Source organism: Phyllosticta citriasiana (assembly GCF_038021145.1).
Source record: "Phyllosticta citriasiana strain CBS 120426 chromosome Unknown IWZ02scaffold_23, whole genome shotgun sequence".
Taxonomy (NCBI): Eukaryota; Fungi; Ascomycota; class Dothideomycetes; order Botryosphaeriales; family Phyllostictaceae; genus Phyllosticta; species Phyllosticta citriasiana.
In genome coordinates, this window is record NW_027117300.1 from 244,697 (window position 1) to 265,847 (window position 21,151).

The 21,151-nt window shown below is 55.1% G+C and overlaps 5 protein-coding genes across 5 annotated transcripts; 3 read left to right on the forward strand and 2 right to left on the reverse strand.

Moving 5' to 3' along the window:
- The first annotated feature begins 1,498 nt into the window (after nucleotides 1-1,498).
- Nucleotides 1,499-5,518, forward strand: IWZ02DRAFT_160426 (uncharacterized protein). Its single transcript, XM_066762057.1, has 2 exons — nucleotides 1,499-4,232; nucleotides 4,278-5,518. Exons 1-2 carry the CDS (start codon nucleotides 1,640-1,642, stop codon nucleotides 5,285-5,287), a joined length of 3,603 nt encoding a protein of 1,200 aa, XP_066617666.1. The 5' UTR covers nucleotides 1,499-1,639; the 3' UTR covers nucleotides 5,288-5,518.
- Nucleotides 5,519-7,212: 1,694 nt separating this feature from the next.
- On the reverse strand, nucleotides 7,213-8,700 carry IWZ02DRAFT_387221 (uncharacterized protein; the record flags this gene model as incomplete). The annotated part of the gene is made up of 2 exons (XM_066765526.1): nucleotides 7,213-7,495; nucleotides 7,586-8,700. Coding segments are annotated over 2 exons (1,398 nt in total), but the record flags the coding sequence as incomplete, so codon positions are not given.
- Nucleotides 8,701-9,262: 562 nt separating this feature from the next.
- IWZ02DRAFT_160430 (WD40-repeat-containing domain protein) lies at nucleotides 9,263-11,483 on the forward strand. Its single transcript, XM_066762058.1, has 4 exons — nucleotides 9,263-9,503; nucleotides 9,558-9,650; nucleotides 9,704-9,784; nucleotides 9,840-11,483. The coding sequence occupies exons 1-4, from the start codon at nucleotides 9,462-9,464 to the stop codon at nucleotides 11,001-11,003; spliced, it is 1,380 nt and encodes a 459-aa protein (XP_066617668.1). The 5' UTR covers nucleotides 9,263-9,461; the 3' UTR covers nucleotides 11,004-11,483.
- Nucleotides 11,484-15,109: 3,626 nt separating this feature from the next.
- IWZ02DRAFT_466042 (uncharacterized protein) lies at nucleotides 15,110-17,776 on the reverse strand (the record flags this gene model as incomplete). Its single annotated transcript, XM_066768484.1, has 8 exons — nucleotides 15,110-15,577; nucleotides 15,752-16,010; nucleotides 16,032-16,055; nucleotides 16,101-16,851; nucleotides 16,901-17,039; nucleotides 17,089-17,272; nucleotides 17,310-17,387; nucleotides 17,443-17,776. Coding segments are annotated over 7 exons (1,482 nt in total), but the record flags the coding sequence as incomplete, so codon positions are not given.
- A 1,755-nt stretch (nucleotides 17,777-19,531) lies between these two features.
- On the forward strand, nucleotides 19,532-20,490 carry IWZ02DRAFT_160611 (uncharacterized protein). The gene has a single exon (XM_066762059.1). The coding sequence runs from the start codon at nucleotides 19,650-19,652 to the stop codon at nucleotides 20,373-20,375; it is 726 nt and encodes a 241-aa protein (XP_066617670.1). The 5' UTR covers nucleotides 19,532-19,649; the 3' UTR covers nucleotides 20,376-20,490.
- Nucleotides 20,491-21,151: the final 661 nt, after the last annotated feature.

Below are 21,151 nucleotides of genomic sequence, written 5' to 3' on the forward strand. Positions count from 1 at the left end.
CACTAGAAATAGCCATGGAAAAGCAGTTCAACTGGATCCTCGTGACAAAATGGCCATATGTCGAGTCCAACGCGCATCCGTCAGTAGCGGCAGACCCTTGCCCCGCAACAGGTGGTTGACAGACTGCAACGAGATAATGGAGCCGACGTTTGTACGGTTGCATCAAGAAAATGGTCGCGACCATGGTTCAATGAAGACAAAAAAGGAAATTGTGATGCACTGCCATGGTTAGAGACAAGAAGTAGGGTTGGTGCTCGCTTATTCTTATTCAGCAATGCAGGACTCGAGGTAGGAGTCTTGGCTACCTTGGGACGTTTGCCTTGTTTTGCAGTGTGGGGAGGCATTGCATCTACGAAGTCGAGACGGGGTGTTGGTTTGGACAAGGCTGGTCGGGCGGCTTGCCCAGAGAAACAAAAGAGGTTTTAGAGGAGTCGACACGCGGGCTGTGCAGAAATGATAGGCGATGAGGAGGGCATTGAAATGTGGACGGGCGTGTGGGTGGGTCTGCATGTTTGGCGTGGGCTGTGTGGGCTGACGTGCTCGGAGAGCGAGCGGTTGGCATTTTGGGATGAGGAAGTTGAGGGAGAAGGAGATACATATTGACCTATTTTGAGGATTGCGACGACGACAATTATGGTGTCAGGAGACGCGGGAGATGGGGCAGCTGTGGCGTCGCCGGGGTGGTGGAGCAGCCACAGTGGCTCGCTTTGTCCCGGATCTGCGCGTGCTAAAGGTAAGGTATTCACTTATGGACTGGACTGGATTGGATTGATGCTAGATCCGGCTTTTTTTTTTTTTTTTTTAAAGAAAAAAAAGAAAGAAAAAAAAGAAAAAAAAGAAACACTGGAAACCACGGCACCGTCTAGTCGTAACCTTACGCTGCCTCTTCAGGCCGGGAGCGTATGGGGCAGCCCAAGCTTACCCTACACGCCCAAGTCCAGTCAAGACCCTTGTAGTACTTGTGTTTGTGCCTTTGGCTTTTGCTTTCTTTGCCGCTCCCGCTTCTCTTCGCCTCGCCTCACCTCACCTCACCTCAGCATCACCACCTCTTGTCCTCGTGTTTCGCCTGTATGGTGCCTATGCCTATGTCCATGCCTGTGCCTGTGCTTGTGCCTGGACCTGGACTGAGCTGGGCCTGTCAGCCGCGGGAGCGCTAGAACGCAATCTCTGGCTCCCGTCCCCCGGACCCTCACGTCACGGTACCTGCAGCGTCACTTACCGTAACCCTGCGCCGCCCGGAAACCTCACAAGGTCGACTCTTTGAAACGCTCCATCCCGCCCGCTACGACCCTGCTCTGTCCGCCAAACAGCCCGTCCGACTTTCTCTCCTTATCCTCTCCAAGAATCCCCGACCGCATTCCACCGTCAACGCTACCTACATCGCCTCCTCCACAAGCAGGAGCACCCCCCCCCCCCCCCCCCCCCCGCAAAGCCCCCGTCAGCCAGAAGCCGCCGCCCAATACGCCATCTCTCCCAGAAGGTATGGCACGCGCTCGCAAAATCTCACAAGCTCCCTACTCCAGCTCGGCTTCCCAGAATTCCTCCTCCTCTCACCACCGTCCATCGCTGACATTCTCGCCAACAGCGCGTATTCTTCTCCTCCCGACCCACTCCACACATCCTCCTCCATGCCCTCCCGATGCCTTCGTGGGGCAGCAAGCAGCATAGCCGTTCCGCCAGCCACCCGTTTCCTTCCCTCTTCAGCTCAAAGCGAAAGAATGGTCCCACTCTGAACCCCGACTGCAGCTCTCCCGAAGAAGACAAATATCTGGCATTAAACGGCTATGATAACTCGCCCACCTGGAAAGGCCCCGGGCCCAAGGTCCAAGAGGACGTCCGTACCTGCATGACTTGCGATTCCAAAGTCAAATATCCTGCTGGCCTTCGAACATTTCGCTGTTCGGCCTGTCTCATGATCAACGACTTGGTTCCAGTGCGCAAAGAAACCTCTACAGGGAAACCTTACGATCCCGCTCCTCTCTCGGTGCCTAGGACAAGGCTCATTGTCGATCGGTGTCTCGTTTCATATTTGCACACCAAGCTGGAGACTCAGGCAAGAAGTAGTCAAGAAAGTTCCAGCAGCACCGAACACAATGGTGGCGCTGAACGTGGCCGGCCCGGAGACACACGACCTCCGCCCATATCAATCAGGAGACGAGCTAACAGCGGGTCGAAACCAATGATTGCGGTATCGCCGCCAACAAACGCAGAAGATCGCAACGGCGGACCTCCCCGGCGGCCCGCAGTAAACGGAGGACCACCACTACCACCACCACCAACACTAGGCCTGCGAGAGTATCTGCCCTCGCAACCAACACTCGTTCCCAAACCTACTCAGAGACCACGAACTTCCGGAGGTCCCCCGCCGAAACGGCTGCCCCCACCACCTGGTCAACTCCGGCTCCATCATTCCCCCGTCCGAAGAGGTCCAGGGTCACCTAGAGACCCTCTTGCTGTTGTAGGCCCGCGGCCACCTGAGCGCGCACCGCCCCTGACTCCCGCCGAAGCTGCTGAGAAGCGTCGTCAAGATGTCATCAAGTCGATCTTCAGGCCTCTTCAGGACTACTTGATAGACAGCTTCGGAACGTTTGAAACGCTAAATTCCGGCTTTTTGATTGGAAGACAGCGGCCCCAGCCCAGGACACGCAGTGAGGGAGCAGTTCCCAAGTTGCCTATTGACTCGAGGCCCATTTCAAGAATAACGCCCGGCGCCGACTTTTTGACAGAGTCTGATCCCAAAATGCTGATGCTCGGAGACATTGGTGAAAATGGAGCATGGTGGGCCGGGCACGCTGAACATGACCCTCCGAAGCAACAACTCCCAGTCCGAGGCAAATCCGTCGGAGACGCGAAAGAGCTGGTCTCTCATCGATCTCCCCTCATCAACTGGGACGAGCTTCGCCATTGGTACGACTTAGTGTTGCAAGCTGGAGTTTCATGGAAACAAAAGCTTGACGAGATGCCCGATTTGGACTTCCCCGAAAGTCTGTATCAAGAAGCCGACGATGAAATCCGCGAAGCAAGGATGCTTGTGCAGCGAACGCTGCTCAAGGTCTCCGAGCTCACACTGAAACGTCCTCACCGTCCATTACGGAATTTGGAAGATGCGCGATTCTTGCTCATCATTCTTGAGAATCCGCTCCTTCATGGAAACAGCATAGGTGGTGGTGCCAAGCCCAGGAGAGCTTCTCTTAGGCCACCTCCCGAGAATCGTCCCCGACAAGGCTCTAACCCAAACAAATTTCCCCCTCATGTTCCACCATCCCCGGGCAAGCCTCCCGTTGACGCGTCCGGGTCTTCGAGTAGCCGCGAACAGGGCCAGCATGCGGGCGTCATCAAGCGCATATTTGGTCTTTTGGCAAACATGGACAATGACTGCCACCGTTACGTCACGACGTGGTTCTCCAGATTTTCCGAAGATCACTTTAGACGGACGGTAGATCTAGTCGGGCGTTTTGTGACCTACCGTCTCACCAGACAGCAAGGCCGGAAACGAAGCAACAGTGGAAACCCGACTGCAGGCCTGATCCCGGAATTCGATTCGCACGGTGCAACATCAGCGCAACTCCACGCCGCCCTGGGGCTGTTGGGCTCTAGCTCGAAACCAAAGGACGACGGCAAGGATACCCCGTACAGTGACGACTGGCAACTCAAAGCGGCGGCCAAGGTCATGGCCCTTTTGTTTGCTGCAAACAACACCTACCACAATCGAAAGACGGAGCCGTTTATACACACCGCCCACGCATCGACGGTACACAGTGCTGGCCTCGCTGCAAAGGAGCGCGCGAGGGCTCATGGTCAGCTGCTGCCAACCTCGGACTTTTACAACACCCTGCTCGACTACCATGACCTCGTTGCCGATTTTGAGGCATGGGAGTCGCGCAGAGCAAGGTTTTCCTTTTGCCAGTATCCGTTCTTTCTTTCTATTGGCGCAAAGATTCGCATCATGGAACACGACGCTCGCAGACAAATGGAAAATAAAGCTCGGGAAGCATTTTTCGACAGCATACTCAGCAACAAGAATTTGGAGCAATTCTTCAACCTCAAAGTCAGGCGAGAGTGCTTGGTGGACGACAGCCTGCGCCGGATCAGCGAGGTGGTAGGTGCCGGGTCAGAAGACATCAAAAAGGGGCTGCGCGTGCAGTTCATGGGTGAGGAGGGCGTCGACGCTGGCGGGCTGAGGAAGGAATGGTTCTTGCTATTGGTTCGGGAACTGTTTGACCCAATGCATGGTATGTTGTCCGAGCGGTCATTGGAATCACGCTGACTCTTTCCAGCCATGTTCGTCTACGATGAAGAGTCGCACTTTTGCTACTTTAACCCTTACTCGTTTGAAAAGTCGGACCAATTCTTCCTCGTCGGTGCCGTTTTGGGACTTGCGTTGTATAACAGCACCATTCTTGATGTCGCCTTGCCGCCGTTTGCCTTTAAGAAACTCCTCTCCTCAGCGCCAACCAAAAATGGTGTCGTTCCAGCCTCCCGCAATACGATTCACTACACCCTGGAAGACCTTGCCGAATTCCGGCCAAGCTTGGCCAAAGGCTTGCGCCAGCTTCTCGAGTTTGATGGTGATGTTGAGAGCACGTTTTGTCGAGATTTTGTCGCCGAGGTGGAGTATTGTGGCGCAGTGAGACAGGAGCCATTGTGTCCCAACGGTGCCAACATTCCAGTGACCAACGCCAATCGGCAAGAGTTTGTCGACCTGTACGTCCGCTACCTGCTCGACACGGCTGTGGCACGCCAGTTCGACCCCTTTCGCCGTGGCTTCTTTACTGTCTGCGGCGGCAATGCACTTTCGCTCTTCCGCTCCGAAGAAATCGAGCTGCTCGTCCGCGGCTCCGACGAACCACTCGACGTGGCGAGTCTGCGTCTTGTCGCCAGCTACGACGGCTGGAAAGACCCGCCTTCTCCCACTTCGCAGCAAGCCAATGGCGCCCCGACAAATGGCCACCACTCGTCGCCGTCACTGTCAAAGCGTAAACCAGCGCCTATCCTACCGCCGCAGTCGTGCCCGCCTATCACCTGGTTCTGGGACTTTTTCTCGTCGCAGCCGCCCGTCTCGCAGCGCCGCATCCTCTCCTTCATCACGGGCTCGGACCGCATCCCGGCCGTCGGCGCTACCAATCTCGTCATCAAGATTGTCTATGCCGGAGAAGACTGCGATCGCTTTCCTGTCGCTCGCACGTGCTTTAATGCTCTGCTGCTGTATCGGTATCGCTCGAGAGAGAAGCTGGAGCGCATGCTGTGGCGTGCCGTTGTCGAGAGCGAGGGCTTTGGTTTGAAATAAGACTAGGGCGACCGCGAAAGCGTGAGCAAGCGTTTTCGGTTCCTGGCTTGGCCGGCATATTTGATGAGAAAATTTCCCGGTGTTGGCTTTGCTTTTATCTCCCTTGGCAGGTGGACGGACAACACGGAGGAAGGGAACGACACGGCCGGACTACGCTACACTAGGTAGTCTACGGTTCTTTGGGATCTTTGTTTCCCTTTTCGTCTTCTTCTTCTTCTTCTCTTGCTCCCTTTTTTTCTTCCAAAAGCGTCTTGTTCGCCTTTGCCAGACCAACCAACCAACCAATCACCTATCTACCTACCTACTTTACCTTACCTTAGCCTCCGCACCTAGACACCTATCTCGTACCTCCATGCTCCTATCAAATTTTTTTTTCTAATTTTTTTCCTTTTTCCTATGCCGACTTGATGGTGATGATGATGATGATGTGGGCTGTGGCTTTTGATTGATGCTTCGTGAGTGATGCTTTGGCTGCTTCTTTTACTTACTACCTCTTCTGCTCTTCTGCTCTTCTGCTCTTCTGCTCTTGCCGTGGATGGATTGGATGGACGGATGGGCTGGTTGAGACAGTATGTACCCCGGCTGGTTTACCAGTTGATGGGCTGGAACTCGCTCCCATACATACTGCTGCCGCAGGCAAAGGCAGGAAAGGAAGGCACCGCGCGTCGCACATGCACTTATTCAACATGAGCATCAGACGTGTGTATGTATGTGTGTATGTGTGTGTGGCACACTAAAACGACTCCCTTCCACTGCTTGACGCGTCGAAGCAAGGTTTCGTTGACGGCTCACTTGCAACTGAACCAACCGAGCCGGGCGGGCATCGTCGTGATGATCTCTCTTGCGCTGTCTAAGTGGGCGAGTGATACCAGCCACAGGCACGGTTGGTAGAGGGAGATGGAGGAGGGACGAGTGCACGCATACCTGTCCGCGTGCGTGTGTGCGTGCGTGCGTGGTATATGGAGTGGTCAGTTACGTATGTTTCGTTCCGCTTGAGCAAGGAATAGACACATGATGTCTTCCTTGTCCAGGCATACACGCAATGATTGTCACGCGCGTGTCTAAGAGAGTGGAGATGGAGAGGTGGAGATTGGAGACAGGGGTTGGAGGCGTGCGGATTGATTGATTGATTGATTGATGGATTGAAGAGGGAGCGAAGAGAGTTTGGTGAGTCTTTGGGAATCTGGTTTTATTCCTTTTCCGGTATCGATTGATGTGTGAAGAGGGTGAAGCAGGTGAAGAAGGGAAAGAAAAGCAGCGGCAGAAGCGGTGGGAAGAAAGACAGACAGACGACTACGACGACGACGACGACGACGACGATGTATACACCCAAACTTGATCCAATTACACGCCACCACACTGTACCGCTTACAAGCACTTACAAGGAATTACCCCAGATACCACTGCCAACTCGACGCGCGCTGAACCCACCTCTTCCCCATCCTCTTCCCTCCCTCACTCCTACTCCCCCTCCCTCCCACACCCTCACCCTCCTCCATCATCCTCTTATTCGCCCTGCTCGTCTCCCTCCTCGCCGTCGCTCCCACAACGGCATCTGCCTCCTCCTCCTCCTCCTCCTCCTCATCCATCCCCACAGCCCAATCACGGTGCGTGCCGCCCGCCAACTCGAGCTCCTTCTCAAACGCTTTGATCTTTGCCATTTCAGCCAAGACGCGCAGGCGCTCGCGCTCGAGCTCGAGTTGTGCGGTGTCCCCTGAGGAGGACTGGTCAGTGGTGGTGGGCTGAGAGTCTGTTGGTACGGTGGCGATGGCAGTGGCAGTTGCGGTTGCGACCTCGAGAGCCGTTGCCGTCAGCGTCTGCTGCTCGAGAAATGCTGTTGTCGTCGAAGTAGACAACGCCGCCGCCGCCGACGACGACGACGACGAAGACGCCGGCTTCGGATGCAACTCAGGATACTCGCTCGCCCACTCATCCTCCAGCTTAACATTGGCCAACCGACAATCGAGCGTTCCCCACTTCTTGGTGTACAGGTTGCGGCCGTAGCCCGCCGTCTCCCACCACGCGCGCTGGAAGCCGCGCGGGTCGTACGTCCACGGCTCGCCCTTGCCGCCCTTCTGCTTGTCCTGCCAGCTGTTGCGCTCCGTGCTGTACTTCTTGGTCTGCATGGCGGCAAAGTCGTTGAAGAGGCGCTGGAACCGCGCGCTGTTGGGCCGCATGTCTGGGTCGTTGAGGAGGTATTGGCCCGGACTGTACACGGCCTGCTCGGGCGCGATGAAGGTTTCGTTTGCCAGGGCGGCCACCTCGGCGCGGTATTGGGCCAGCTGTAGCGCGGCCGACGATTCGTTGAGCGTGAGTTGCGATGCGGGAAAGAGCTTGGCTTCGATCTCGTCCAGGTCTTCGCTGAGCTCGTCCGCCACGTCGAAGATGTGGCCTGCGCTGACGTCGTCCTTTGTGTAGCCGTGGAAAAGCACGCGCGCGTACGCGTCGCAGTCGGTGTTGTAGTACGGCACGAACGTGTCCCACTGCCCAATGGTGCGCCACGCGTCGACGTTGACCAGCGCCAGGTTGTCGAACTGGAAGAATTTGATGGCCCAGTTGCCCATGGTTGCCCGCGTTTCGTTGAGCTGGATCGACCAAGTGATGTTGTGGTTCGGGTGCGGCGCCGTCGATTGGTCCAGCACGTCGAGCACCTTTTCGTAAAACGATTTGTAGGGTGAGGTCGCTTCGTCGCCGATGATGCCCACGTCCATGTGGCTCCAGAAAAAGTACGGCCAGCCTTGGGAGATGGCCAGGCGGAGGAAAAAGTTTTGCAGCTGTGCAAAGTTGAGCAAAGTTGGCGTCTGCAGGATTGCCACTCCGTATCGCTTGCGGTACAGCTCGTAGTCCACGAAGAAGGGGTTGTTGCGGGAAAGTATTCCGGAGCTCGAGGCATCCATGGTGCCGCCATTGTCAACAATTACAATGTCTTCGCGGGGCCAGCCTGCGGCAATGTATCCAAGCACCGCTTGCCTGAGCATGTCATTGTTGCGGGTAAACGGGATCAGCAGAGGCGTTCGAGGTCGTTCTTCAGGTGCGTGGTTGTAAGGCGCCACATGGGGACGAAAGTCATCTCCGAGCGGAGGGTAGTATAGCTGCAGGGGATTTGAAGAGTTGCCGAGGATGGGCTGGATCCTGGAAGATTCGTCGGCCAGCTGTCCCTTTTGCCAGTAGCGGTACACGCGGTATTCTCGAATGTCGGGGACTTCTGAAAATCTAAAGAGCGGGTAGAGCAGCAGGAGCAGGGCGCATGTGCCAATCACTATGAGGGGACAGCGATTTCTCGACGACCGGCAGCTGCTGCGGCGGGCAAATGCCCTCGATTCGTAGTCCCGACCGTCCTCATTGGGTACCCTGGAGTAGGCGCGGCTAATGCAGCCAGGGGACGTGTTTGGGGAGTCGTTGAAGAAAGTCATTTTGGCTCAAGGGGGCCAGGGCGAGTCAAACCACCATGAAGACAAATGTCAGGGAAAAAAAGAGACAGTAGCGGGGGTCACACGCGATTTTGTACGGGCCAGCCAGAACTGAGGCACTTGCCAGCCCTTGCGTTGCGCAACCCGGGTGTCTTAGCATTCTTGGATTCGAGATGAGATCGCATTTTGCCCGAGTGCCGGGGGAACAGAATCGTGGCAAAGTATTGGATTGACAGGAGATGGGCATTTTCGGACTGTGAAGAAAAAGAAAATCTAGGAAATACGAAGAGATGTAGATGAAAGAGACGTATGAAAAGGAGCGACTGTCGAAAGGTCGCAAGTCGCAAGGCCATCTGGGGCAACGTTGGTAGCGCCGTGGAACGAAGGGCCTTCAAGCATGCAAGGAGCCGGCTAGAAATGAAGATTAACTGCCAAAATACAATCCTTTTGCTTCGAGATCGACGCGTGATGATTTGATGGTGAAAAGAGGGTTGGATGGGATGTTTGTGGTGTTGGTGAAGGAGGAAGGCGCGAACAAACGCGTCGGGCTCGGTCGTAAGTCGGCCCAACTACAACTTTGGGCGAACTTCACCTCCAACACCAACCTTGAACAATCACCACACATGCGGGCGATGGCAGGGAGCGGTGGATGATTTCAGCTCGCCAGGTGCTTGAATTCGTCTTTCAATGAAGGCAACTGCCAGGTGCGGTGGCAACGACTTCGCAGCTCAAGAAATCCTCTTCATTTCGTGCTTCACCACACCATGCAAGCCAAAGAGCTCCCGCGCCCGGCTGGGGTAGTATGGGTAGACACAACAAGTATTCAAAGTCGAAACTACCGCAGCTGACTTTCAATGCAGGACGACAAAACGACTTGCCTTTGGGACGTCAGATTCTACCCCTATGACGCGCCTGGCGAAGACCCAGTTTTTGCAGCCACGGGTTTCCAAAGAGTCTGGTTCTCCAGGAAAATTACCTCGACTGTGGCTAACGACTTTCGATATAGGTCTACGTGTGCCGCCTCTCGAAAGAAAAGACCCGGCAAATTGAAATCCTTCGCGAGTTTAACGATCAAAGCAAAGAAAAGGTGTGTTTGTTTATCAAGACGAGTGGCAACCGTCCTACTAAGCACACACTCACAGGGTGAACTCACTGAGCTGAATAGCGTAGAGTGGTCGCAGAATGTGGAAAACGGCAATCCGCTTCTTTGCGTTGCTGGCATTCAGCCACCCATCATCAAGATCCTGGATGTCATGGAGGACAAGCACACTAGGGATCTTGTCGGCCATGGAGGCTCCATCAACGACCTGAAAATCTCGCCAGCATGCCCTGAAATACTGGCCTCCATCTCTGAAGATGAAAGGATCTACATATGGCACCTAGGTGCCAAATATGAGAAAAAACCAGTGGCCGCCATCTTCCACGGTGCCGAGAAAGGGCATTGCCTTGCCTTTCACGATTCTGGCCGTTACCTGATATCTGGATGGTTCGGTACGTCGATACAACTTTGGGCCTTACCTGATTTGCCAAACGAAAATACCGGAACAGACAACGTCAAGCCGTCCTACGTCCCGCACTTCAAATCGAATGAGATCCATGCCAACGAGGTGGACAGCATCGCGTTCTACGGAGACTTGGTGATTTCCAAGGCTGCGTTGGGAGACGTCATCTACATCTGGAAGATTACCGGGTTCAATGGCTCTCTTCCTCCTCCGCAGTGCAACAGCACAGCCGATTACAAGGACGATTTATTCCGTGAAGACGAAGACTCCTCCAATTTTCATGGAGCAACCTACTCAGTATTTGGCCCTCGCTTCCAACGTCTCATGGCTCTCAGGACTGGACTCAACGATCTCGTTTGGATAAGGTTCGGTCTCTTCCACATGCCTCAAAAACGACCGGTCCTCGCTTACGGAAGCAAAGATGGCGTCTTCCACTTCTGGGACTTGCAACGGCTTGAGGAAGAGTGCCGAGACGTAGAGGCGAATCGTGAACACTCGCCTCCACAGCAATCTAACAGGCTGAACAGCCCTGGTGAGAGGTCCATGTTAGTAAACAGCAACGGAACGGTGCGCCCAAGGAATAGGATTGAGTCCAAGAGTCAGCCTTACAAGAGCCCGTTCATTCCAATCCCGGCGCACAAGAGCGTCCACATGCCAAACAAGCTTCGTCGAGATCGATGCATGGTGAGGACTAGAGCCGTAGCATGGAGCTCTGGTGGAGAGTGGATGGTGAGCGTGGGTCAGGCGGACATAGACAAGGCGGGCCAAACAGGATTCATCTTCTTGATGAATAGGTGGATTTGAAAGACCCAAGGCGGACAGGCAGTTGCCCACGAAATTCGGTCCGCGCAACAGCCATGACGTCAAAGGTGTAAAGGGGATGGGAGTCTATCACTACAGGATTCGGCGACCACCCGGAGCCCCATGACTGTGGACGTTTGAAGAAGATGAAGAGAAAAGACATCATCAAACTTTTCAATGCAGAGAAAAACTCCAAAGCTCCACGCAAGCCCCGACCAATCATCTTTTGAGGTCGCATTTTCCCGTCCTGGTAATGCATTCATCCACCCTCGGAAGGAAATTGCCTAAGACCAATTAAGCTTGCTATCTAGCGACTCATTCACAACGAACGACACGTCACAATTGTGGTCAAGCAGGGCTGAGCCAGAGAGCAAGACTACATGGTCTTAAAGTGGAGGGTTCGATGGGGGTGAGATAGGAAAATATTTCCAACTGTTTATCTGGTTGCCGCAGAGCAGCATTGGTTTTGCAGCAGGCGAATGCACGCATGTCACCCATTCACACTACCTTCAAACGTGTGCCATCATTTTCGTTTCTCCAGAGGGAACTAGTCGCCTCTTACGTTTGTCAACGGTCAGCCAGCCGCCTCATCCCGTCTCACGCGTCGTTCCGACGTGCCGTCTGACTTGCTTGGGGGTCCCCACGCATTGCTTGCTCAAATCCCAGTCTTTCCCGTGTTTTTTCTCAGCGGCAATTGTCGAGATGTCTTTATTGTCCAGCTTCTTGCACGCGCCTCTGGCGGACCGAGGCCACACCTCGACGAATCAACGGCAACTGTCATGACCCACACTCTCGCTGCTTCTATGCCGCTGCATGGCGAGACCCTGCTGCTGTCGCCATGACCGGAATCTTTTTGCGGATGGACGCTACCAGCGCCAAATCCGTACTCAACATTAAGCGCGTCTTGCATACCAGCCACCACACGGCAACAGTACGCGACCCTGTAAGTCACCAGTGGTTATCATGCCGAGCAGTCCCTTCCAGTCCACTCGTGCAGTAGCGCAGCAACAGCCGCGGCCGCGGCCAGCCAGCCAGCCAGCCAGCCACAGCCCAGCGGATGCCGAGGCCGGCACCTGGGACGCGGCCAATGCAACCAGGGCCAAGACGGCGGGACGAGGCAGGGCAGACCGCAGGACAGGACGAGTGGAGCGTGATAGGGTACGGAGAGGGAAGGGCAAGGGCCGGATCGTCGATGAGGTGCAGGTCGCAGGTCCCCGTTTGTCCCATTGCGGCTAGCATACTGACTGACGCAGGTGGAAGCGAGCGGGCCAGCTGCCGACGGCAAAATGCGTGAACGAGGAGAGTCGCCAGGGAAGATATCTGACGCCTATGGAATCCGCTGCAGACGAGCGTTTGGAAAGGCGGTTGTGGCGGTGAGCAGCAGCAGCAAACACGAACTACACCTCTCTGACCACGCACGCCGGGAGACGAGCACTGTCTCGAGACAGCTCTCCATAGCACACGTTCGTCTTCAACTTCAAATCAACAACCACGGTCTCGACGACAGGATTGACTGAACGTGCAAAAGCAACGCAAAAGCAACTCAACTACACTGGGGCGAGCACGAGACTCAACCATCTCCGTCCCTTGTCGCCGTCTTCCCATGCCGTCAACGAATCAACTCGGCCGTGTTACCTGTCACTTTTCCCCCTTTCCCACCTCCACGCCTGTGATCTGACCATTCGGATCCCGCACTTTGAACGGAGCAGGCCGTAACGGCCGCCCGCCCAACGACTGGTCCAATAAGCGAATTGGGACCCGCCCGTTGCAAATCTCCCGACGACGCGCGAGCGAGCCACAGAGCGACGGACAAAATGCAGGGCCAAAAAGAGCAGGGGTCGTATATTGATGTACATGCATCCGGATGTACAACGCCTTGACCGATTCGCTATACCACAGGCATCATTGTGCGGGCCCGTCGTCACCTCTGTTACGGAAAAGACCACAGCGAGCAATCGACTTGGCCGTTTCTGCTTCCAACCACCCACACCCTGCCTGTTGAACAACGTCCTTTTCTCTTCCACCATCAATCAACCAAAAACCCTCCTCTCGCGCCTCTAACAGTCCACTCACCACGACGCATCACCACCGGTGCCGCAGCAGCAGCGCATGGAGATCGACGCTTAGTCTCGCTTACCCCTGCGCCGCGCTGCCCGGCGCGCGTGTCTCGACCCCGAGCCTGTGGGGCATCCGTCCGTCCCCCAACACGCAAACCCCTGACTCTCACCTACTCCACTCCACCCATCCACCCCACCCCTCTTTTTTGGCCCCTGCCTCCGTACTGTTCCCCTGCGTCTCGGCCGTCTGTCGTCCGTCCGTAGTTACCACATTTCCTCTCGCGTGACGACGGCGCCAGATGAAAATTAGCTGTGCAATACGGCCGTCCGTCCGTCTCGGAGAACATGTGCCGTCTATTGCGTCTACGGCTACGTGCATACAACGGTACTGGTGGTGTCTTTGCCGCGCCTACCTGCCTACCTACCTAAACCATTTTGTGCCAGTGTGAGTGGCCAGGGGGGTCATTAGTCGGCAAGCCGACCGACCAACCGACCTCCTGCCACAGTGCCAAAAACAGCCAACAGCCGGCAACACCCGCTGCCGCATTCCCTTGGCCCCTGCCCGGCGCAAAAGAAGATCGACACGCCGTCTCGCGGAATTTTCCGGCATTAGCGCGTTGACGCGGTCGGTGACAGTGGTGGATGGAGTTTTGCGCTTTTTGTTGTTGTTGGCGGCGGCTTGGCTTGATTTGGTCTGGTCTGGCTTGCGGAGGTATTTTCTCGATTTGTTTGTTTGGGTTGTTGCTCGAGGGACGGATGGTTGGACGTGACTTGCCGCGCTGCCCGTTGCTGTCGTGCGGGCTTGCTGATGATCAATATGAATTGGCCTGGATGGAGTAGAGTGACGGGGGGGGGGGGGGGGGGGGGAGAGAGAGAGAGAGAGATGAGAGAAAGAAAGGTGCCAAGTTGCAACGACCTTTTCCTCCGGGAAGATGGCTGAGGTAACTCGCTTAGTACATACACTGCAATATGTACTTATGCACTCGTAGTCAGTGTATGGACTATCATACACACACCTACACGCCTACTTCCTCTAATCATGCTTAACGCCCTTCAAAAAAGACTAAAAGATACATACACAAAGCATCCATTACAAGAATAAGGGAGACGGATAACTACATAGATGGATAGAAACGGAGAGAGAGAGAGAGAGAGAGAGAGAGAGAGAGAGAGGGAGGGAGGGAATCCGGCACACCAAAAACAGTCAGTCGGCCGAGGCGGCAAATGACGACCTATTGTGTGCACAAGCAAGTGTGGTAGGTATATAAGTACTATATATGATTACTTAACCAACCACCACACCCTACCTACCTCAGCACCGCACCGCGTGTGGCAAGTGCTGCTTAGGCCGTTCACTGCACATGCTTATTTACCCGCTCCTACCCACACCTGTAGCTAACGCCACTTTTATCGTTGGCTCCGCTGTCTGGATGGATGGCTGTTATGTTCTGTCTTGCCGCGCGAGTGTGGGCTATGGATGAGGATGGATGTATAGGGTGGGTGAAGAGGAGGAGGTACAGGAGGAGGTAGAAGAGGAGGAGGAGGAGGAGGAGGGTTTGCTTGTCTGCTGTACATGGCACTACTGGATACATGCACAATGCATGACGCATAAAGATGTATGTGTGTGTATATATGTATCTATGTGTGCAGCAGCGCAGCTCAAACACGCTGTCTGTCTGTCTATCTGCAAAGCACCCAAAAGAGACATCAACCTACCTCTGTACACTCCCATCCCCCATCCATCCCATCCATCCCATCCTTACAGCTCTAAAACAGCGTCAGCACAAAAAAAAAAAAAAAAAAAAAAAAACAATACCATCACAACCAAGCAAGGATTCCACCACCACCACTACTACTACCATCAAAACCCACCTATGACCTCCGCCCGCCTGCCCGCCCGCCCATGTCCTCTCAAAATAATTGCCTTAACCCTCATCTGGCTGGGGCTGGCTGAGATGGTGCTGCAGTGGGCGGGAACGCGCGCGGGAGAGCGGGAGGGAAGGAAGGACAGGGAGGGCGGTGGTAACTGGGGTACGTGGAGAGGAATTAATTGATTAATTGATTGATTGATTACGCGGCCCCTCCCTCCCTCCCTCCCTCCCCCACGTCCAACTTTGTTGTTGGAAAAAAGCGTCAGGCGCCGCTGCTCCGTGCTCGTGTATCCGCATGGTGGTGGGGTCAAGAGTGGCGGCGGGGGTTGTGTATCGGGTGAGAGCAACTTAGCATACATACTTGCTTCATTATACCTGCTGTCGACCACTACCCGCTGCTGTTGCTACTCCCTCGTACAGTATCTGCCGGCTCGCTCGAGCAAGGAAGGTGGGGGGTACATATCCGTACCTTGTAACTATATTTTGGGGGTGCAACCTGCTTCCACAAATCTCTTTCTCATTCATCTCCTCAGCAAAGTGCCGCCGCGAGCGCAAAATTTGCAGCAAAAAGGTTAAAAAAGAAAATGGCAAACGGTCCACAGCTACAAACAGCATTTGGATATAAGGTATTTCGCCGCCCGCTGAAACGCTTAAAGGAGAAGGGGAATAAGATGTTGGGAAGAAGTAGAAGACAGACATTTTGGTCGTGAGCTCGTTACAGATGGCTTCGTGTAGTTTTTTGTTCGGTCCCGCCAGTCGACCGAGAAGCAATCAAAATGATCAGTGGATCCAGCGCCAGAGCAGCAAAGGCAAGCAAACGAACGGGAGTTGATCTTTTGATTTCGGGTCCGCGGCGGAGAGGAATGGCACCTGCAGTTGAGCTTTTGACGGTAGAAAATCAAGCCGAATCTCCTCGAGCCCAGACCTGGATCGCCAAAGGGATCCTTGATGCCAGAAGCGCTCGTGCGTCGCTGCTGCTGCTTCCGTGGAAGTGAAGAAGGCCGCGTCCTTGCCCTCGGGGACCCAGATGGGAAAACCGTCTGGTGGCTGGGACTCGCCCATTGGCTTGCCACGCGTGTAGTCTGCAAGTCCACCGTTGATACCGGTGAGAGCCCAAGCGAAGACGGCTACATCGCGGATCGTGCGCATAAAGTCCGAGGCAGAGGGTCCACCAACTGTTGGGGGCAACGGAGATGTTCTGCGGCACTGGCGCCGAGATTCCTAGACGAGCAGCGTTGGCGTACGGGTACTGGGAGAGGGGGCAAGAAGACTGGCACGGGAAGCCCAAGGAGCGGCGAAGATGCCATTGTGCTGAGGCGTCTGTTGAGGATGGGTAGACGTGGGCATGAGGGGGCGAGCTTTGCGCAAGCAGACAACGAGACGTCGGACGTGCACGAGACGACGGCTTCAAGCTCAATATCGGGATATTCGGCACTCGATGAAGACGGAGTTGCGCGCGAAGACACAGAAGAGCGAGGGCGAGGGATGCCCAGCAGAGCGGCATGGCGGTCGGTCGGGGGAAAGTTGCTCTCGTCGGACGAGTGTTGAGCGCCGCTGGACTGCGCCGCGCCGTGCGAAGAGGTCTGGGCTTCGGTCGAAGAAACTTGGACGTCCGTGTCGGTTCCTGAGGCACCCGAGAGGTTTCTCGTCGGGGTCGATCTCTCGCTGCTGTCATCCTCGTCTTCGGTGACATCGGTCATTTCCTCATCTTCAGTCTCGCCGGCCTCGGACTCGCTAGGCTCCCTGTGGGGATCCTGCACGCGGGGATCGCGGAACCAGAAGCGCATGTAGGCAATCGAATCGTTTCCCTTGGCCGTCTCCAGGACTCGGACGGCGTCTTCGAGGCAGTTTTCCTGAATGCAGTAGTAGAAGCTCTTGCCCTTCATCTGGTCGTTGGAGATGCCAATGACCTGTTCAATGCCACTCGGTGGCGTACATGATGGTTAGGGTCCGGGTGAAGCGGTTCAGGAACAGGGCAGCGCGAGGCTCGTGGGTCTGATCAGAGTGTCCGAGGTCGAACTTGGCCGACAAGTGTGAAAGCATGTGGTAACGCGGGTCTTTGACCGAGGAGGAGAAGAGCTTGCGCACAATGGGAGCCTCAACGGCGCGCTCTGCACACGGGTTAGAATGACATGGTAAATGGAGGGGTGAGAAGCGTACTCTGGCTCGTCATGCCCCTGCGGTAGATACTGGTACAGCACACCATAACGTCGTAGCAAACGGAGAAACAGCATTCGCAGCCTACGTAGTTGCCATCACGGTTCTTGATGCGGCAGTAGGCGAGGACGGCGGCCTTGTCCAGCTTGACGCCGCGGCGGTGAAAGTCGCGAGCAAAGGGAGTTTTCTTCGTCGTGGAAAAAGTCCCAGGTGGAATGGCCTACGACCTCGTCGGGGGTGTGGCCGAGAATGTCGACAATGGAAGTCGGATGCCGTAGAGGACCACGGCATCGTTGGAGAGGTCTGGCAGCAGGGTCAGTGATTGGGCAGTGAGCGAGGGCGCTAGGGCTGGCGAACGTGGATGGTAATGAAGGTGGTCTCCATGGCGGCCAGAAAGCACTAAGCGTCTCCGAATCTGGAAGGACTGCCTAATAGCAGCCGACGGTGATTCGGAGAAATTGAAGCTTGGGAGAAGAGGGTGGAGAGCAGCTCGAGCGGGCGGGCGAGCACGAGGAGCTAGCTGTGTGGGTGGGCGGCGAGAGGGTTGGGACGAGGACAGGGCAGGTTTTTGAAAGCGACGGAGGTCGCAGGAAGGGAAGAACGGCGGGACACTCAGTTGAGGAAGGATCCACGTGCGATGCCTGGTCTGCGGTGGTCCGGGGAGGTTCAGGTCCAGGTCCAGGTCCAGGTCCAGTGCAGCCAGTCCAAGCCGGGTCGAGGTTGTGGTGGTCGAGGTCGAGGTGCGAGCGTGTCAGACAGAGAGAGAGAGAGAGAGAGAGAGAGTTTGGAGCCGACGCCAGAGCCAACGCCAGGATGAGGATTCGCGCGGGCCGCTTGCCCGCGGGACCAACTTCCCTTGTCCGCGGGCCCAGCTTCCCTTGTCCTCTCTGTCTCTCTCAACCCAACCTCGCTCGCTCGCTCGCTCGCAAATCGCAAAAACCTCGACACAATATCAAATTTCATCGCCGACCACTGCCCTCCCCTCCCCTCCTCCGTACTACACCGCGTTCCTTATATTCGATCTCTGCACCCCCTCTGCCCATCCTCCGCCCGTCCTCGCCATCGCGCCCACCCGACCCAAGACAAGACATCCGCCACGGCTCCCTTCCCCAAACCGGCTCTGCGCATCATCTACACTTGAGTGACGAGTCACCACCTGGTGCTCCCACTTCCGCTCCAACTCGGCCACGGCAGCTTGTGCATGTCCCAATAATTGCGCCCCACTCCTCGCCATGCAGATCCCGCCGTGCCGCCTCCGAGTCCACCGGCCGGCCGACCACCCCCTTGTAGAAGAAAAAAAAAAAAAAAAACCTGCCCCCTCGAACCCAGCTCCCCGGAGCGGGTGACCGCTCCCGCCTGGTCGAGCATCCACCGCCACGGGTTCGGAAAAGCTAACGACTTCATCTCCGCTGGACCCTGATCGTATACAGACACAGAGTCAATCCAGCGTCCCCTGACCATCTCCCGTCGAGCCTCAGCCGTTGACTGCGCACAGTAATCACCTGCAACACTCTGTTTGCTGAGTCCTCGCGCCACTGCTGAGTGATTGCTCCGGATCTGCAGCCCTGCAGCTGCTGCAGCTGCAGCAAGCTCACTCCGCGTCACCCACAACTTTAACCTTTTTTTTTTTTTTTTCTTACTTTTCTTTTTTTCCTCCTCAGCGCCCACTACGCTCTGCACTGCGAAGATTCGCTCGCATGCCTAGCATTCTCGGCGAATTTACCAAGCTTTGTTCGCTACCGTGTGCTTGGTATTGTCAGGCCACTTGGGTCGACAATGACGTCGCTCATGCCCGTAACCACAACGGCCGCTGCCAACTGACTTGCGCCGGACCTCGAGCGTTTACTCATTTCCGCGCCCAATTGTGGTCATTTCCCCCCAACTCTGAATGTTGGTGATGTCGCCCGCATCAAGGTTTGGTCAAGCTTTTCAAGATTGAGTCTGGCATCTTGGCACCGACTGCTCCCGGGAGATTCTTTCTTTTTTTTTTTTCTTTTTTTTTTACCCCCTCTTCGCCTCTCTTCGCTCGAGTCAACCTCGCTGACTGCTCAATTGGGAAGGCAAACCTTGTGGTGGGTGCTGTGCAATTCCAAATTAAGAGTTGCCACTGTGAAGTTTGCAACAACGGCACGACTCTGCCGAACTTTTTCGTGTGGGAGAAACAAGAGTTTCTGCGGCGAGGCGTTTTGCGCAGCAGCAGAGTCTACTAACATGTACACAGCCACTGATCCAAAGTCCAACGCCACACGGCGGAATCTACAGCAGGGATTCATGCTTGCTCTCAAGCCATCCCTGATTTTCCTCGGATGACATAACTGCGTGGTCATGGAGAAGGCTGCAACAAGTGAGGAATGCTGGTAGAAGTACCTAAATGACAGTGCTACGACCGTCCTTCACAACATTTCCTCCCTTTGCTTCAACAGGGTCGCGCTTGTCCACAGTATACTTACGTCGTCAACTACCTTGAAATCGCGGTCAGCCCCTGTTCGTCTCGTGAACCCCTTGCACAACCGAAGCCCACAACCCCATTTCGCATCACTCGGACACAACAAGATTCACCGACAATGAGACACCGGGGGCAGCCCTTCTCAATCACGCCCTCACAACACCACTTCCCTTCCTTCGCGTCCCTCCCTCCCTCCCCGCCGCCAACCGCTGCACGTCCTGCTCGCCAAGGTACTTACTCTCTTTCCTCGTCTCAACTGACTGCGCGTCGTCTACATTCATCACGACCTACAGCAAACAAAGTCACCGCATCTGGACCGAAGTGGAGTCTGTCTGTCTGTCCGTCCGTCCGTCCGTCTGTCTATCTGGGCGATGATGGACTGGATAGAAGTAGTCAGAAGAAGAAGAAGAAGAAGAAGAAGAAGAAGAAGAAGACACGGGCAGGCGCAACATCACCAACCAACACGAGACAGAAAAAAAACGTCAAGCAAGAAGATATCTTCTTCCCTTTCCTATCCCTTTCCTTCGTTTCCCCTCACTGTCTGTCTGTCTGTCTGTCTGTTTGTCTGTCTGCTGTCACCCACCCACTCACCACCACCAACCAACGAAAAGAATCCAGCACGACTACTCCTACTACTCCTGACTTTCCATTTCTCCTTTCCTTCTTTCCCTTCCCGCCTGCCACTCTCTCACCACACAGAAAGCCAAAAACTCGCTCGCTTTTTTTCTTTCGCATCATTGTGATTTTCCGCTGCGCTTGCTTGCTTGCTCGCTTGCTCATTTCGCTCATTTCGCTTGCTCCAAGTACAAAACGGACGGACGTATGCGCTAACAACGAACAATAACGACAATGCCAAGACGGGCCGAGGACGGGAAAGAAACGGTCAAGCAAGGGAAGGAGGGAGGCGGTATGGAGGGGTGGGTGATGGATTTGTTGGGGGGGAGGAGGAGGGAGAGGAGGAGAGGGAGGCTGAGAAAGAAAGAGAAAGAGAAGTAGTAAAAAAGAAGAAGAGAGAAAGAGACACAAACTTTATAATCCCCGAAAAAAAAAAACAGAGCCAACCCTACAACAACTCATCCGCCACGCAGACAGACAAGACGAAGAAAAGAAACTCCAGCGGCTCTGACTACAGCGCGAAATAAAGTGAAGGAGAAAAGCGTCTCCCGCTTCTGTACGCCACGAGAGAATGAGGAGAGAAGAATGGGGAGTAGGAAAAAATAAAAGAGGAGAAAAATCTTCCTTTCCAGCGACCCAGTAGCGCACCATCACGCATCAAAAAGAAAAGAAGACCTTCTTGCTTGCTTGCTTGCTTGCTTGCTTGCTAATGTGCGATGACAAAAGAGAAAACAGAAAGTGAACTCGGCGATTTGGGGCAAAAGAAACCAACCGAGTGAGTAAAAGAGGAGAAGAAGACGGATAAAGAAAAACGCCATAACGCCCCGCGCTCTGTGAGATGGATGGATGGATGGATGGATGATTTGATGGATGAATGGTTTGTGATGTGGTGATGCGATTGCCGACGGCGGATTGATGGAGGGCCCCGAACGACGTCGTGGACCGACGGGGAAAGAGGAGAGGGGAAATGTCCAACGGACGCCGCGGCGGTTTGAAAGGATGCCT